This window comes from Penicillium oxalicum, chromosome II (assembly GCF_001723175.1).
Source record: "Penicillium oxalicum strain HP7-1 chromosome II, whole genome shotgun sequence".
Classification (NCBI taxonomy): Eukaryota; Fungi; Ascomycota; class Eurotiomycetes; order Eurotiales; family Aspergillaceae; genus Penicillium; species Penicillium oxalicum.
The window spans coordinates 3,601,603-3,617,658 of NC_064651.1; the positions used below are offsets into that span (position 1 = coordinate 3,601,603).

Here is a 16,056-nt window from a genome sequence, read left to right on the forward strand (position 1 = left end):
TGGGGTATCGAAATCCTGGATGAAAGCCCAGGCTTCCCGGCAACCCCATTGCCAGAGGTGAGCCTCCCTCATAGCCTCATGTGTTTCGTGTTGCAATTTGACCGGTCAATGATTTGCATCTTGCAGTTCGGAAGGAATAAAGCCTAGGAGACATACTTGAGCTTCCGAAGGATATTTTCATATTATTCAAATAAAGAGGTTTCTATCTTATACGGTCCAACGGCACATCCTTGTGGGGCTGGTCCCCATTGCTTCGTGGCATCCAATCCCCAAATGCCCGGGGATGGAATGACTGGGAAAGAATATTTGGCACAGAAAAAATAAGAAGTTGAGAAAAGAAAAAGGACTCGATCGCGTTCCCCATCCAGCGGATCACGCAGCGTGTTGCGGGCAAATCTTGCGCTGCTTAGGTCTTGACATCGGGCTCCTCGCGACCAACATACTCCTTGAACTTCAGCAGATCCAGAGCAGAGGCCACGTTGTCAGCCAGATACTCCTGCGCGCTGAGGCCAAACTTGGACGCGTCGCTCTCGTAGCGCTCGATGTAGAGGCGAATGGTGGCGCCGCTGCTACCGGTGCCGGACAAGCGAACAACGATACGGCTGCCATCGTCGAACTTGGCATACAAGCCCTGGTTCTTGGACACGCTGCCGTCGAGGTCGGTGTAGGAGAAGTTGCCGGCATCCACCACCTTGCGGGAGCCGACAGAGGATCCAACAAAGGAACCGCTGTTGACCAGATCGGCCAAGGTACCGACGACCTTGTTGGCCCCGTCGCTGTCAACGTTCTCGTAGTCGTAACGGGTGAAGAAGGTGCGGCCGTAGGTCTTCCAGAATTCGTTTTGGATGGAGGCGATGCTGGGGGTCTCCTCGGGCTTCTGCTTGGCGACACCGGCGATGATGTTCAGCCACGCGACGACCGCCCACACACCGTCCTTCTCACGGATGTGGTTGCTTCCGGTGCCGAAACTTTCCTCACCGCAGATGGAGATCTTCTTGTTGTCGAAGAGGTTGCAGAAGAACTTCCAGCCAGTGGGGACCTCGTAGCTCTGCAGACCCTGCGCCTCGGCCACACGATCCACTGCACCTGAGGTGGGCATGGAGCGGGCGAGGCCGTACACACCCTGCTTCTGGAACCAGGGGATGAGCTTGGCGTGGTGGGCGATGATGGCGAGACTGTCACCGGGGGAGACAAAGGTCTTGGCACCGTAGATCATGTTTCGGTCTCCGTCGCCGTCGCTGGCGGCGCCAAAGTGCACGCCGTTCTTGTCAACCGCCTCGACCAGCTCGTGAGCGTAGACCAGGTTGGGATCGGGGTGACCGCCGCCAAAGTCCGGCTTCGGCTCACAGTTCATAGTGCTGTTGGCAGGCAATCCGAGCTCCTTGACGAAGATGTCCACGCCGTAGGGGCCCGTGACACCGTGCATGCCATCGAAGAGGACCTTGAAGTCCTTGTGGGTGCTGAGGAACTCCTTGATCAAGTCAAAGTCGAAGATCTCCTTCATCATGGTCACGTAGTCGGCAGTTGAGTGGACGACCTCCACCTCCAGAGGACCGTAGGTCTTGCTGCCGATGGTGGACAGGTCCACATCTGGGATATCGGCGACCTTGTACGAGGTGAGGGACTTGGAGGTATCGAAGATCTTGTTGGTCACACTCTCGGGGGCGGGTGCACCGTTGGCCAAGTTGTACTTGATGCCAAAGTCGTTGTCAGGACCTGCGGTAGATTGGCTCAGTCAATCCAGTGTTCTCCTTCGAGAAAGCAAACCCGCCACGAGCCACCCAAAAACAAGGAGCTTTTGCGCCATTGTTCCAATGGATAGAATTAGAGGGGCCCTGGCGGTCTCGCGCAGAGTCGGGGTTTTGGCTCACTTACCACCGGGGTTGTGACTGGCAGTCAGGAGGATACCACCCGTGGCCTTGCGGACACGAATGAGGTTGCTGGCGGCGGGGGTACTCATGATCCCATTTTGGCCGACCAGCAGCTTCTTGACACCGTAGGCGGCGGAGATCTTGGCAATCTTGTTGATCACCTCATCGTTGTAGTATCGGCCATCACCACCGATCACGAGGAAAGAGCCCTCGACGCCCTCGGGAATAGAGAGCAAGATACTTGTGATGAAGGACTCGGAGTAGTGAGGCTGCTGGAAAACCTTGACTTTTTTGCGGAGACCAGAACTGCGTCAAGCCGGAGCGGCATGATCAATTAGCCTCGTTGATTTCTTTCTTCTTTCCTTCCATTGATTTCTTTATTTTGGAGGGGGCGGGGGAGTCCTGATTTCTTTTCCATCTGAGGTTGCTATAGCTTGGAATGGAGAGGAAGAGGGAATGAAGGGAGAGGAGAGAGGGGCAGAGAGAGGGGGGAGCTACTTACGTGCCTGGCTTCTGGTCAGCAAAGGGCTGAATTGACACGGTCTGAACCGACATGATGCACCGGGGAACTTGAAAATGCAAAGATGACGGGGGGAACAGAAGTGGGAAAGGAAGAAGGAGAATGCGGCCAAGAAAGGCAGAGATGGAGGACCAGTTCACCGACAAAAGGAGGAAGCGAAAGGTGGAGGTGGAGGGGGGGAAAGGTGGAAATCAATTTGGCGTCATGTGGTGATCATCCCACCAGTGGAGGGGGAGAAGGACTGGCAGCGTTGGGAGTGACGAGGTACTCAATTACACTAGTCAACCACTAGGGGAAGTCAAGTCACTCCTCCAATCTGGTCCAAGACCGAGACTACAATTGGACACTCGGTGGCCATGCTGGCCAGGGGAGTCCTGGCGTACTCAATGGGTACTGAGTACATACTACTTTGGTAGCGGTACTGTTTACCGTAGCTCCCTACTACATTCCGCCTTGATTATTTTGGTCTCTAGACTTTCTCCTGAGGACGCTAGTGGAGGGGCTGGAGACCCACCGCCTGGACGGGGAAAAGCTCGCCCGTGGACTTTCCAGGTACAACTGCGCGATTCGCCTGGTTCTCAAAGCAACCTGCCCCACGGAGCAATGAGCTCCCCAAGTCGACTGCCCAACCAAAGTTGCCAACGGGGTCGTGTCTCACAATCAGATCCATGTAGCAACCTCTGTCGCACGTACCAGTCTATACAGTTCATTCAGGTCCGCCGGTGACGAAGAGAATGGGAATCCAAGGGGTACAGGTCAGTCCCAACCAAGAGGTTCTCGCAGCAAGAGGGGACACGAAGATCCAAAGTCCAAGAGAGTAAAAGCCAGGAGTGGAGAACACAGGAGAGAGACGATGAATCTCAACCGGGCGGTGCCTCAAGGCGCGGATAACATACACAAATTCACATGGCGCACCAGAAGGAGACCCGTCTGGACCTCGTCTCAGACGTAGCTACTACTACTACTACTACTACTACTACTCCCTTCCCGGTGCGAACAATTTCTCTCGATAGAATCGCATCTCCGCGATACTCTCCAAGATGTCGTCGCGAGCCAGATGAACCTCCCGCTTCACGGGCACTTGGGCCAGTAACTCCTCACTACCCCATCGTCGAGCCGCCTCCTTGAGACTGCTCACGTCCAACAGACGGTAGTGCAAATGCTCCAAGACCCGCGCATAGGGTCCCCGGGCCAAAAAGGCCTTGTCGGCGTGGACACTGTTGCCGGCCAGCAGAGCGGTCCGCGGGGTGGGGACGTGGCGACGGATGTACGCCAGCAGCGAGTCGGCGGCTTCGGCGGCGCTGGTCGTCGACGCCCGGACCGGCGGTCAGGCCCGTGCGGCCGTGCATGTCGACGCACCAGGCCGACATGTGGTCCAGGACGGAGTCGGAGTGGTGGATGACGGCGTCGAATCCCTCGGGTTCAAGGACATTGAGCTGGGCATCGGTGATGATGCAGCAAATTTGGAGAATGGTGTCGTGGTCGGGGTCGAGACCCGTCATCTACATGGGATGGTGAGTAACCTAAACGGACCCAGAACCTGGCAGAAAATGGTGGTGAAAAGCGGAGGAACGGTGAGAATCGGGAATCTGACAGACGCAGGACGATCACGTACTTCGCAGTCGATCCAGACCAGCGGGTCATTCGACCGGGCAAGTGGCATGGTGATATAAGGGCGGGTGCCGTGGACCAGGGTAGACTAAAGCAAGGCAATCAAGCCGATACAGTTAATGAAGTATCACGGCGACCGAGGGGGAGAGGGAGAGGGTATGGTTACTTGGTTGCGTCGTGACCCTTCAAGTCTCAGATCATGGAAAAAGTTCTCGGCTTGGGGCTTGTGGCTAGTGGTGGTCGGTGGATAGGCGGGATTCACCTGGTGGAGAAAGTAGCCGCAGTGGTCCAGCGGAATTCGTGCCGCAGCAACTCGATGCGTGGGACGAGACACCGGGAGGAATCGCGAGAGGAGTATCATCTGCCACCACACCCAGAGGGACACTTGGGCCACAAGAAGTGTCTCGACGGCAAGTAAGATGAAAGGCTGTGGGAACCTTTCGGGGGCAAGCAGGCCAGATTCAAACCTGGATGAAACGGCAAGATGATGTTGACGGGCGGTGGACGGTGTCCAGGCAATTTCTGCTTGCCTTTTCAGGTGTACTCTTACTCGGCCTGTACAGAATCCGGGCCAAGCTTCTCAATTCAATCAATCGTATCAAAGCGACTACTATAGGACAAATGCCAAGTTGCATCTCCAAGGGGCATTCTACAAGAGGGACTAGCAAGGAGCATCGAAGAAACATTTCCACTCGGGGATTTGACGACCACAAATCTTTCACATAATCTCATAACCATTTCATAAAATGCGCCCTGCGGGCGACCTAAGCTAGTGTGCTTTCCCGTTCAATCCCCAGAACGGTGGGCAATAATCTTGCCACCAGGACCAGAGGCACCTCTCCATCGGCCTCACGCAACACAGACACAAGAACTCTCGGACCTTTGTCCCGATATACGGCCGGCACTCACTCTGAAGAACGAGGAGGCCTCCCCCATTCCACATGGTGCCTCCCCAGCCCTCACCGGTGTGTCCTGCTGCGCCTGCTGATGGGAAATGAGGCGGTCTTCTCGGAGAAGGTCGAGTGACCCAGATGGCGGTCCAGACCATGTATCATGGGAATCGCAGCCCCTTCCTGTGCACGGGAAGCCGAATCCGACGCCATCATGTGCATTCCGCATTTTTGTGTCCTTTCTGATTCAGGCCATCAGAGCTCCTCATCCTCGTTGGGCGCGGTAGCCATGGGGGTTTCGGAAGCAAGATTGCTGCCACCAGGCACGGTGGACATGGCGTTCTCGCTATTGTCTGCCAGAACCTCACTGATCCGGCCCGAAGATTCGGCAATCCGACGACGAAGCGCATTCTCATCGGCACCCGACACGCTGGCCCGTTGCTTTTTCAGGGGGCTGCCAATGAAAGAATCGGCAGACGCATCCCCGGCAAATGAGGAGGCGGCTCGACGGGCTTGGCCGGGTCGATTTTGGCGGCGTGGTAGACAGGCCCTCGCTGGCCGGAGGCGTACTCCCGGATGCCGACGCCGAAGATTCCGGCAGCGGAGCGCTGGCACTAGCCACGGGCTCGGCGGAGTGCTGACGCTTGAGCTGCAGATGAAGTTAGCCCTCTTTGCTTTTCTTTCACCTTTCATTCTCAAGACCTCTGCCGGGTTCCCACTTACACGAATCCTTTCCACACCATCGGCCAATTCTCCCTGGCGCCTGATATCGTCCGGAGAGAGGAATCGCCCATCATCCTTGGCTTCCTCATCGTCGGCCTTGCCCAGAATGGGATTGTCGGAGTCTTCATCGTCGCTCTCCATCTCGTCCCCATCTCCCTTGTGACCCTTGGCGCGAGCCTCGTGATCCCGGAAATTCAAGAACCCGACCGTTCCTTCATTCTTCAAGGGACCGAGGTTGGCAAAGTCCGCCTGAAGTGACTTTCGTTTGGCTGCTGGTGTGTCTTGCACCTTGGGTCTTTGAGGATACCCATCTTTTGTAGTTGCCCTAAAATTGACCACTGTTAGTCTCTTGCACAGCTCTCGGCTCGGTAGCACATGGAACCTTTGGCGTCGGGAGGGGTTCAATAAGAGAGAGAGAGAGAGAGAGAGAAGCGGCCTCGAAATGGTGCCACACTTACTTTCGCCTCGATACATGAATGTGAAGGTGGCATAAGGCTTATCCGTGGGGTCGATGCCAGTCACGGTCTGGGTACTGATGGACTTGGGATCCAGACTCTTCGGCTTCGCAAAACTCGTGGTGTGGTCAACATCAGCATCGCCGTTGCCGCCTCCATTTCCTTGACCACCCTCTTCGTCATCATCGTGAGCATCAAATTGCGGGGAGTATTCGCCACGCTTGATTTCACCCGACGCCAAAACGCGGAACAGGGCCACCTTGATCTGGCCAGCAGTCTCGGGAATCGGGTCGTCATCGTCGGTATCCGAGGAGAGATCATCGTCGGAAATGGTCTCCAAGGGTGATTTCTCGTCATTGCCGTAGCGCATAATGTCCCTTGGCTTGGAGCTGCTGGCTTCTGTCTCCATGCCATTCGCGTCATCCAGAAGGCGCTTGGCGCGGCGCTTCTCCATCTTTTGTCGCCGTCGCTCGATTTTGGCGGCGACATCCTTGCCCTCTAGATCCAACCCATTCAACCATCGCTCCAAGCCCACCTCACGAAACAGGAATTCGCGCTCGGCGATGCCGCCGCCCTCGGATTCCGGGACGCTGACCCATCGTGAATTGACCCAGGTCTCTTCCCCTCTCCGCAGCAATGTCGCCACCTCTTCCTTTTGTCGGCCATCGAAGTAAATGTAGGCTGCGACCGTCTCACTGGGCGAGTTGGTCAGGGCCTGATACGGAGCGACCGATCCAGAATACTGTCCACGCTCGCCGGTTTGGCCGGGCAGACCTCCGACGACTTTGGGTTTGGGGTTGGGACACTCGGCGGTCGGCTTGGGGGTCGAGTAGGGCACATCTTGGCCGGGATTCAGAAGGGTGATCGAGACGGCAAAGGTGGATTGTTCGGCTTTCCCCGTCGTAGACGTGGTGGGAACCTTGGGTGGAGGTACAGGAATAAAACAGGCTATCCGTGAGGCGCGCGATTGGCGCTGGATCGAGTATTCGGAGATGGGGCCATCCGGTGTGTGAATGCTCACCGCGAGTCCCTTGAAGCACGGCATTGTGACGTTGTCGAGGGGGGGGGATAATTTTCAAAGTCGAGATCGGGCTTTTCGGGTTGAGAATAGACCAGAAAAAAAAAAGAAAGAAAGACCAGGCAGGGGAGGGGGGAGCACCACCCCACGCTCTCGTTGAATTGTACTTTTTACCCCTCGGCGGAGACGAGGCACAACAGAAAGGGGAAGGGGGGGGTGTGTGTTCACGAGAGAGACCGAGGAACAGCAATCAGTCGCAATGCGGAGGATCACCAATGACCTCCGTGGTAGTACTTTTTACTGGGAGATCAAGTGTGTGGTCTCTTTTTGGGGGGGGAGAGGGGGCCTCGCCTGTCTGAGGCTCTTGATGAAGTGCGTGTGAGCTCTTTGGGGAGGAAGCGGTCAAAGAGGTGCAGAACGATGGCGGACTTGGAGCACCCAGCAACCGATTGGGTCCGGTCTCCACTAGAACTTGATTGTTGCTGGGGTTGACGATCCGCCAGGCTGGGCGAAGCTGTTCGGGATGAAATGGTCAGACAGCTCGACCTGGGGAGGGAGGGGGAGGGGAGCCAAGCAGAAGCTCCAGATCCAAGCCAGAGGAGCTCACGCTGTCTTTCACTGAAGCAGAGATCGGCCTTGCTACACCACAGTCATGCGGCAACCAAAGCCGGGTACTTGAGGGATCGGGAGTTGGCGAGAGCAACGAACTGTTGTGAAATGGCTTCTTTCGGGGAACTGATGGGGCGTCCACTGGAGGGGGGCGGCAGGTGGACCAGTGAACCGGACTCGGTTCACTGATCTTCGGCAACCAGTCATGTGTTACTCCTATCGAATGGACTGTCGAGGCCAACTTGGCACTCTTCTTCGAACATTGGCATTCAGATGCTTGCTGCTGTTGATTGCATCATTATGAAGCCTACTGAATGATGACACTATCAATGAGACTTGACGCATGTTCCTGGTAAAGCCCTTCGTTTCAAAGTTCTGGCTCCACCGCCCGTTGGGCCTCTCATCGACGGTTAAGTTTTTAGTCGAGATACAGGTGGACGCGTCTACTCTACACTCAACACCAAGTCAATAGCTAGCCCCGAGTGAATGTCTGCTAGAGGGAAGAATGTTCCAACACTCGAGTGTCGGTTTCATTTTCGTAGCGTTGAGTGCATGTGTCAGTGTCTTGTTCTTGCAGAGTGGAGACTGGGGAGCTGTATTATCCATGCATCTCTTCCAAATCTCTTTTATTCCATCTGTGGGCCTGCGGGTGATTGTTTTTCAGTATGATATTTGCAATATCACATTTGGAACCTTGCTCCTCGTGCACCAATGTAGCTGGCCAGCGGACCCTGCAGCTATCCCAGCCAGGATGGAGGCGCCAGCTGAAACATAGGTGTTCAGCGGTTCAAGTGTCTCGCCGAGAGGTTTATCACGTTGGAGTATAAGCGCCGAATCACCTAGCGCTCACGGGTTTCATTCACATAGACTTTTCTTAAAAAAAAAACTAGTATGCTATTAGGTTTCTTGCCATCTTGATCAAATTTCCGATAGTTCCAAGCTCTTTCAATCCAGATATTCATGGTTGCCTTTATTGTCGCAAATATCCCAAAACTAACCTACTACAAGCCCCAGGTCCGCTAGGGATATATTTCGTTCCATATGCTGGGAGCCTCCGGCCGTGACAACATAATGTCACCTGCGTCTAGGTACTGATGTATTATGTCAGAGACTGGAGTTATATAAAAACCATGCTACTTCTGATCTTTCATCAAGTTTTTTACATGCGATCCTTGTCGATGATGACATCCGTGGGGTGCCTGTTGAGAGAGGAGGAGGTAGATTTTGTGTTGGCGACTGGAGTGTTGTTGCATCAAGATAACCTTTGATTAGCTGATACCAAAAGGGGTTATATTTTCAAATGTGCAGCATATCTTCAACAACAAGCAAGCTGGCGCATAGGAAGCGCGTCGGGCTCATAACCCGAAGGTACCTGGATCGAAACCAGGGTTTGCTATCTTTTTTCGTTCCCTTTTTCCCTCCCCCGGCCTCGCGGAATTGCTTTATCGTTCCACCCACTGGCGGATCGCCCGATAGCCAGTTCTCGCAGACCTGGTCTTCTTTTTATTTCTGGATAGAGAAGGTTGGACCTCCGAGACACCGTCTACGTCGAGGGAGTTGACTCAATTGACCTTGTGGACCGCTCGTACGATCAGTCAATTAGTGCGCCCGACTAACTACTGGTACCTTGAAGTTGTACTGAATGGAACAAGTGCGTATCCGCCCGGTCAACCACGCTGTGTGTAGTTGTGCTCTCAACGCATTTCTGATTCTTTGCCTTTCCGCATGACGAAACCTGGCCATACCTACCTCATACCTGGACATTCCTGAAGGATGAGCGTTCTAGTGTCAGGAACTCATCAATCTATCAACGGACACTGTACGAGTCTCTACAATAAGCAAACGAGCGAGACTTGTGGGTTCGTACAGTAGGTTCGCAAAGAAACGATCTACGTACCGCGATTTAGCGGCATGTTGAAACTGGACGTCCTTGTCCTCAGTATTCACGACCGAAGCATGCCGCTAGAATGATAAGAATTATAAAAATCAAGTTCAAAACGAGAGGGATGACCAACATGGCAGAGTCACTGCCAGATCGAATTCACCATCATATGTGAGTTGTCGGTCCTCTAGTAAGAACAAGGCCCCTCCCATGGCTCGGGCTCGGACGAATCGGTAGCCGTCGAGTGGACATGACGTGCTGACAAATGACATCACTCGATTGCGGGCCAACACCGATTCCATCATAGCTTCAAGGTATCCGAACGTTACTACGAAGCGGTAATCCACCCAAGTACTAAGCTGGGGAAGCTGACAAATGACCGCATGGTCGGCAGGCGGGTACGTGTGCTCGAGGTGGTAGGTACAAAGAGCCAGCTCCCTGCTTAAATATCCGTTGCGCAACGTTCAAGGATGCTCCATCGATATTGCAATCCTAGCTCTCTCAAAGCTGTCTCCCGACTACCCATCTACGGCCTTGCAACAACGCTCCGCACCTCATACTCGACCATGTCGTCCAACATCACTCTCTACACTTGGCCCACGCCCAACGGCGTCAAGGCGTCCATCACCCTGGAAGAGCTTGGTCTGCCCTACAAGACGGAAGGAATTGACATCACCTCCAACCGTCAAAAGGAAGAGTAAGCATCCAGTGCATCAGCCGGCCAACCGAACAAAGCTCGGCATTGCTCACATTCCTGGCCAAATAGCTGGTTCTTGAAGATTAACCCCAATGGTCGCATCCCCGCCATCACAGACGGCTCGCAGCGCGTCTTTGAGAGTGGCTCGATCATGCTCTACCTCGCTGACAAATACGACACCGACCGCAAGATCAGCTACGCACCCGGGACTCCCGAATATATCGAGCAGGTCTCTTGGTTGATGTTCCAAATGGGTGGACTCGGTCCCATGCAGGGTATGCTAAGAAACACTGGGAATGAGGTCTCCTGACGTCTAGTGACCAAGCTTATCATTTTCTTGACCAGGCCAAGCCAACCACTTCCGTCTCTTTGCCGGTGCGCACTCTGACTATGGTATCAAGCGCTACATTGACGAAACCAAGCGTCTATACTCTGTGCTTGAATCCCGTCTGAAGGAGAGCCCTTACCTGGCGGGTTCCAAGTACACCATCGCCGACATTGCCAACTTCTCCTGGGTGCGCAGCGGCCCTGGTGCCCTTGAGATTGACCTCTCCGAGTTCCCCGCCTTGAAGAAATGGGTCGAGACGACAGATTGAACAGCGGCCCGCGGTGCAAAAGGGCCTGGATGTGCCTCACACTGGAAGCACCGCGGAGGACCGCGAGAAATTCTTCAAAAACGCACGTGCTAAGATTGACAGCATGACCAACTCGGACAAGCATTGAGGCAATATGTTTGGGTGAATAAGACCATATGATTGAAGATTAAGATTTACATAATAATTGAAGTTACGCAAGAGATATCGTACAGCTCTTCCACCTCCCCATCACGCGCCCGCCGCGCTTTCTCCCCGTCTTCTCCAGACCTAAGATGATATCAGACCAAAGACACTGGCAAAAAGAGTGAAGACAGGGGTAGCACACTTACAAGCCATACCTGTGCGGTGCGATCAATTTTGCTCACCGGGGCACGGTATCATTACCCCTCGGCGGCAGGACTCGACCAACAGACATATGATTGAACCGCCTGACCGCAGCCAGGCTGTGTCTCATGATCCGTTGGGTGGCTCTTGCGATCTCCGCATCGCTCTTGTCCCATTCCCAGAGTGCGGCTAGCACGTACAGCCATGGCCGCCGAAACTCCCCGCCCTGATTTCCGAGACGAGGAAGGAGCTCGGCACGGCCACCGCACATCTCCTGAAACGTCCCCATCCATTGCCAGACCATGAAGCCTTGTCCACGGACTTGGGCCCATTGCTGTTGGTCCCACATGGCGCAGATGGTATTGTCGGGTACTGGCAACCCGATAAAGCCCACGATCTGGTCCGCCAGGAGGCATGATTCCCAGCGAAACCGGATGGTGGCCAAGAGGGTTGATGCGGTTTGTGTCCAGTACTCCGCGGCCGCTCCGTTCTGGTAATATGCCTGCATGACCGTGGTAAGGCTCGCATTGGTTGCTTCGAGCCAATCACCAGGGCAGGTATGTTGGTGGAAGATTCGGGCGAGAGCTTTGATGGGACCTTGGTGCAGGTAATGGGTCATCTTCTCCTTGAGTTCCTCCTCACCGATTGAGTTATCTTGGCCGCTTACGAGTCCCAGATCCTCATAATGCGTTTGGCGGCGGGGTGGAAGGTTCCTTCGTGGATACACCGTGTCGCTCATCTTGGGGATTTTGGGATCGGTGTTTCAGTTTCAAGTCACGGTGATTGTGAGAACAAGGTGAGATGAGGCAGGCGAGTAGTAACGTCGAGATGAAATGAGGGACGCGAGTGCTCAGGAAAATCTGGCGGTTGAAGTTGATTGTCACTGTTTTTTACAGATTGATAGCTAAGCCATCCTCGACGTTACGTTGAACGGCCGCAACGCAGTCGAGACAAACGACAACAACACACCGGAACTGAGTAGAATTATCTATTAGGGCATCAATGTTGCGCTACCTCGATGTCCAAGAAGCATCCTGTCTCATCACTGAAATCTAGTATACGTCTAGTTCAGAATTGACTAGGACGAGCTGTTCAGTGAAATAGTCTCGGTAGATCTTTTTTCATGACTGTGCTACGATTTGAATTTGCTGCTCATTGAAAACCCTAAGTCTGTTTATATGAGAACCTCCACGGACAGAGTGAATAGCTCAAGTGAACAGGAAATGTCTAGAGCTTCAGAAAAATACAAATTTTGTAATAATTTCATTCACAACACCTTATATTCCAAACAGGTGGTCAGAGTACACCCACACTACCATCGTTATAGTTCTGTCGGCGTGCGTCGGAAGGTTGCGTCCACTCGATAAAAGTGGATCCCCCGTCACTCGTGGCAGTGGGGGGGAGAGCCTGCAGAACGACAGTACCTCCGCTTAGCTTTCGAGCTAAGCAGTGTTTCCCCGCGCCCAACTATCATCTCTTCACACTGTACAGTTTTGTGAGAATGGATCTCCAGAAGCAAGTTGGCCAGGTGGGTCACTCGGAACTACCTCAAAGAGAGTGTGAACACGCCATCTCATCGTGAGTGAAGTTATTTGTTGTAGGATTCCATGGCTACACACCGAGCCCGGAGATCAAGACCCTGATCCACGACTTCCATATTGGTGGCATCATTCTGTTCTCTCGAAACATTAAGAATGCAGCTCAATTACAGGTAAGACTGTCATTTTGCCAAGGGAAATTTCAAGCTATGCAAAGCACCAACTGCTCACTCCTTTGTTAACCAGGCGCTCACACGAGCTCTGCAACTTGAAGCACAATCTGCAGGCCATGCCCAGCCACTGTTCATCGGTATTGACCAAGAGAATGGGCTGGTTACCCGCATTTCACCTCCCATTATCCATCAAATTCCAGGTGCAATGGCATTGGGTGCGACGCATGATCCCGACATGGCCTACAGAGCAGGTAGAGCCACCGGTGAACTCTTGAAATTCTTCGGGATCAACATGAACTATGCACCAGTCTGCGACATCAATTCAGAGCCGTCGAATCTAGTCATTGGAGTTCGTAGCCCAGGCGATGATCCAGAGTTTGTCGGGAGATTCACGAGTGCCACAGCGCGGGGCTTACGTGAACAGAAAATTGTCCCTAGTGTGAAGCATTTTCCTGGACATGGCGAAACGGCCGTGGACTCACACTATGGACTACCTGTTATTTTGAAAACGAGAGATCAGCTTGAACGCTGTGAGCTCATTCCATTTCGCCGAGCTGTGGCGGAGCAGATCGAAGCAGTCATGACTGCGCATATTTCTCTTCCAATGATTGATGATCAATTCCCTGCTACACTGTCACCCCGGGCCCTGGGCGTCTTGCGTAACGACATGAAGTACGATGGAATGATCATCACGGATTGCCTCGAGATGGACAGTATTCGCTCAACTTTGGGCACCGAGCAAGGATCCGTGCTAGCCTTGCAAGCTGGAAGTGATAGTATCATGGTCTGTCATACGGCTGAGAAACAGATCAGCTCGATCAGAAAGATTTGTGAGGAGATCGGCTCCGGCAATATTGATTCCTCCCGCCTAGCCGATGCAGTTCGTCGTGTCACTCACGTGAAAGATAGATTTCTAAATTGGGACGATGCCGTCCGGCGGGAGAAACTTGAGGAACTCGAGAGTTTGAACAATCAAGTCCTGCCATTCTGCAAGGAAGCCTACGACAAGTCGGTAACCCTCGTCCGTGATGATGCCTCCATAATTCCTATACCAAGAGCTGCCAATGTTGTGCTGCTCTTCCCAGGTGACAAGACCCCAGCCGGTGGTGCAGTTGATGGGGAGGGTGAAAACCGACAGGGACTATACGAGGCCTCGGCCTTTTGCGACGCCCTTCGACATTACAATAGCTCGATATTCAAGATTGAGTATGAACAGAAAGGGCTCAGCAATGATGAATGGACAACTATCACTGCAGCCAACACTGTGATCTTTGTCTCGATCAATGCTCGAGAATCTCCATATCAAGCATCAATGGGCAAATTGATTACAGAGAAGTGTCGATCCGTGGTCGCTGTTGCTATCTGCAATCCTTACGACTTTCTTGAGATACCAGAAGTGCAGACATATCTGACTACATACGAGCCCACCATCGAGGCTTTCTCGGTGGCTGCCGATATTATCTTTGGTGCGAAGACTTCCCAGGGATCGCTCCCAGTCAGCCTCGACCGGACCAATTCCACGCACAGTGACTTGAAAGTGACACGTTTCGTCGCCGAGAAGGACATGAATGAGGTCATTTCTGCGTGGGAAAAGTCACTGCCCACATATGTGGTACCCCCAGAAAGCCTGCGATCTCTCATCGACAAATCCAACGGGCACCACCATGTTGCTCGCATTGGATCCGAGCTCGCCGGCTTCTGTCTTGCCTACACCAGTGCCAACAGAGGACCAGAGCCAGTGCATATTGCCGTTCTGGCCGTCATCCCAACATTGCATGGCCAAGGAATCGGGACAGCGCTCTTGACCGAGACGCGCTCGTACTTTCGGACACAATTTAACATCAACCAGCTGAAACTTGGCAGTGCCTTTCCCCGATTCTGGCCGGGGATTCCCCGCGAGCTTCCCGAATCGGTCCAGAAATTCTTCATCCATCGTGGATTCCGGTTGAGTCCCCCCGAAGCGAGATCTCTTGACCTCTACCAGGACATTCGCAACTTCCAGGCACCTGAGAAGTGTATATCGCGTGCAAGAGCTGGCGGATTTCGATTTGCACCACTGCAGCCCGAGGACTACGAGGCCTGCTTGATCGGCCAACGAAGGAACTTTTCAGACAAGACCGTAAGCAGCAAGAATGCACCTCCCTCAAAGCTCCCCTCCCTGAACGCTAACATGAATGTTCTCCTGTCTCGTCAACTCTTAGGACTGGGTCCAGGTATATGTTACTCTGCATCCCAAGGACTACCCAGACTGCATCATGGCGGCCTTTGACGCCGAGGGCAAACAAGTTGGATGGACCTTGATGTTGCCTCCTATCCCAGCTCTGAACCACGTCTGGGCCTTCCCACAAATCTGCGGTCCTCGCACGGGGCTGATTGGGTGTGTGGGGGTGGATGCCTCACATCGCAAATCTGGCATTGGATTGGCGATGCTCTGTCACGCGATTGAGAATATGAAGCAGAGAGGCATTGAGGGGGTTTTTGTCGATTGGGTGGCACTAGACGGATGGTACGAGCAAGTTGGGTTCCGTACATGGCGTAGCTATCGACCCGGGGAGATCTGATACGAGTGCTCGACTGCAAAGCGGCATGGGCTCCAGAAAATGTCCCGGTGTAGCAAGGGTGGAAGCATGTGGCATCTCGAGGGCGTGCAATCTCTATGCTTTACCTTTCGTATTGACAGTGATCCCCCGTCTCGTGAGTTGTGGCGCATAAACCTTGAGATTTGACAGCACAGCCGGAGCACCCTGCACCCTGGTTCATTCTCTGAGCGATGGATTTCTCATGTATGGGAAGGGCAAGTGAGATATTGACGAGGAATTTGATTTAGACAGCTTTGCATTCTTTCTGTGTGAGCACGTCAGGTCAAGTTTGAGACCTCTCATGTTGATTGGGTGCTCTCATGCCTGGTGAGCGACTACCGGAAGCAGTAAACGCTTTACGGTACACGTAATGGGCCTCAAACACTCCGACAGTCGCTATTCGACAGGGCTGAGGCTGAGGCTTGCCGAATCATCGTCCATTTCCTGGATTGGGGTGTGGCCGGCCCGAGAGTTTGGCCGACGGCGTTAGCGGACAGAAGCTCCCAATTTCCGGGGTTAACCCACGAATGTTGCATACCAACTGTCGGGTCCTGATTGATCGATCTGAAG

The 16,056-nt window shown here is 53.6% G+C and overlaps 6 protein-coding genes and 1 non-coding gene across 7 annotated transcripts; 3 read left to right on the forward strand and 4 right to left on the reverse strand.

The window, feature by feature from the left end:
• Positions 1–406: 406 nt before the first annotated feature.
• On the reverse strand, positions 407–2,426 carry POX_b03109 (Phosphoglucomutase; the record flags this gene model as incomplete). The annotated part of the gene is made up of 3 exons (XM_050112013.1): positions 407–1,716; positions 1,876–2,177; positions 2,374–2,426. The coding sequence occupies 3 exons, from the start codon at positions 2,424–2,426 to the stop codon at positions 407–409; spliced, it is 1,665 nt and encodes a 554-aa protein (XP_049972359.1).
• A 941-nt stretch (positions 2,427–3,367) lies between these two features.
• On the reverse strand, positions 3,368–4,054 carry POX_b03110 (Oligoribonuclease; the record flags this gene model as incomplete). The annotated part of the gene is made up of 3 exons (XM_050112014.1): positions 3,368–3,692; positions 3,751–3,893; positions 4,007–4,054. The coding sequence occupies 3 exons, from the start codon at positions 4,052–4,054 to the stop codon at positions 3,368–3,370; spliced, it is 516 nt and encodes a 171-aa protein (XP_049972360.1).
• Positions 4,055–5,147: 1,093 nt separating this feature from the next.
• Positions 5,148–7,115, reverse strand: POX_b03111 (uncharacterized protein; the record flags this gene model as incomplete). Its single annotated transcript, XM_050112015.1, has 4 exons — positions 5,148–5,404; positions 5,463–5,541; positions 5,616–5,953; positions 6,074–7,115. The coding sequence occupies 4 exons, from the start codon at positions 7,113–7,115 to the stop codon at positions 5,148–5,150; spliced, it is 1,716 nt and encodes a 571-aa protein (XP_049972361.1).
• A 1,906-nt stretch (positions 7,116–9,021) lies between these two features.
• POX_tR045 lies at positions 9,022–9,093 on the forward strand. The gene has a single exon. It is a non-coding gene; the product is annotated as a tRNA-Met (tRNA).
• Positions 9,094–10,145: 1,052 nt separating this feature from the next.
• On the forward strand, positions 10,146–10,872 carry POX_b03112 (Disulfide-bond oxidoreductase YfcG; the record flags this gene model as incomplete). Its single annotated transcript, XM_050112016.1, has 3 exons — positions 10,146–10,276; positions 10,346–10,551; positions 10,622–10,872. 3 exons carry the CDS (start codon positions 10,146–10,148, stop codon positions 10,870–10,872), a joined length of 588 nt encoding a protein of 195 aa, XP_049972362.1.
• A 361-nt stretch (positions 10,873–11,233) lies between these two features.
• On the reverse strand, positions 11,234–11,935 carry POX_b03113 (uncharacterized protein; the record flags this gene model as incomplete). Its single annotated transcript, XM_050112017.1, has 1 exon — positions 11,234–11,935. One exon carries the CDS (start codon positions 11,933–11,935, stop codon positions 11,234–11,236), a length of 702 nt encoding a protein of 233 aa, XP_049972363.1.
• A 762-nt stretch (positions 11,936–12,697) lies between these two features.
• Positions 12,698–15,468, forward strand: POX_b03114 (uncharacterized protein; the record flags this gene model as incomplete). Its single annotated transcript, XM_050112018.1, has 4 exons — positions 12,698–12,724; positions 12,785–12,907; positions 12,981–15,026; positions 15,109–15,468. 4 exons carry the CDS (start codon positions 12,698–12,700, stop codon positions 15,466–15,468), a joined length of 2,556 nt encoding a protein of 851 aa, XP_049972364.1.
• Positions 15,469–16,056: the final 588 nt, after the last annotated feature.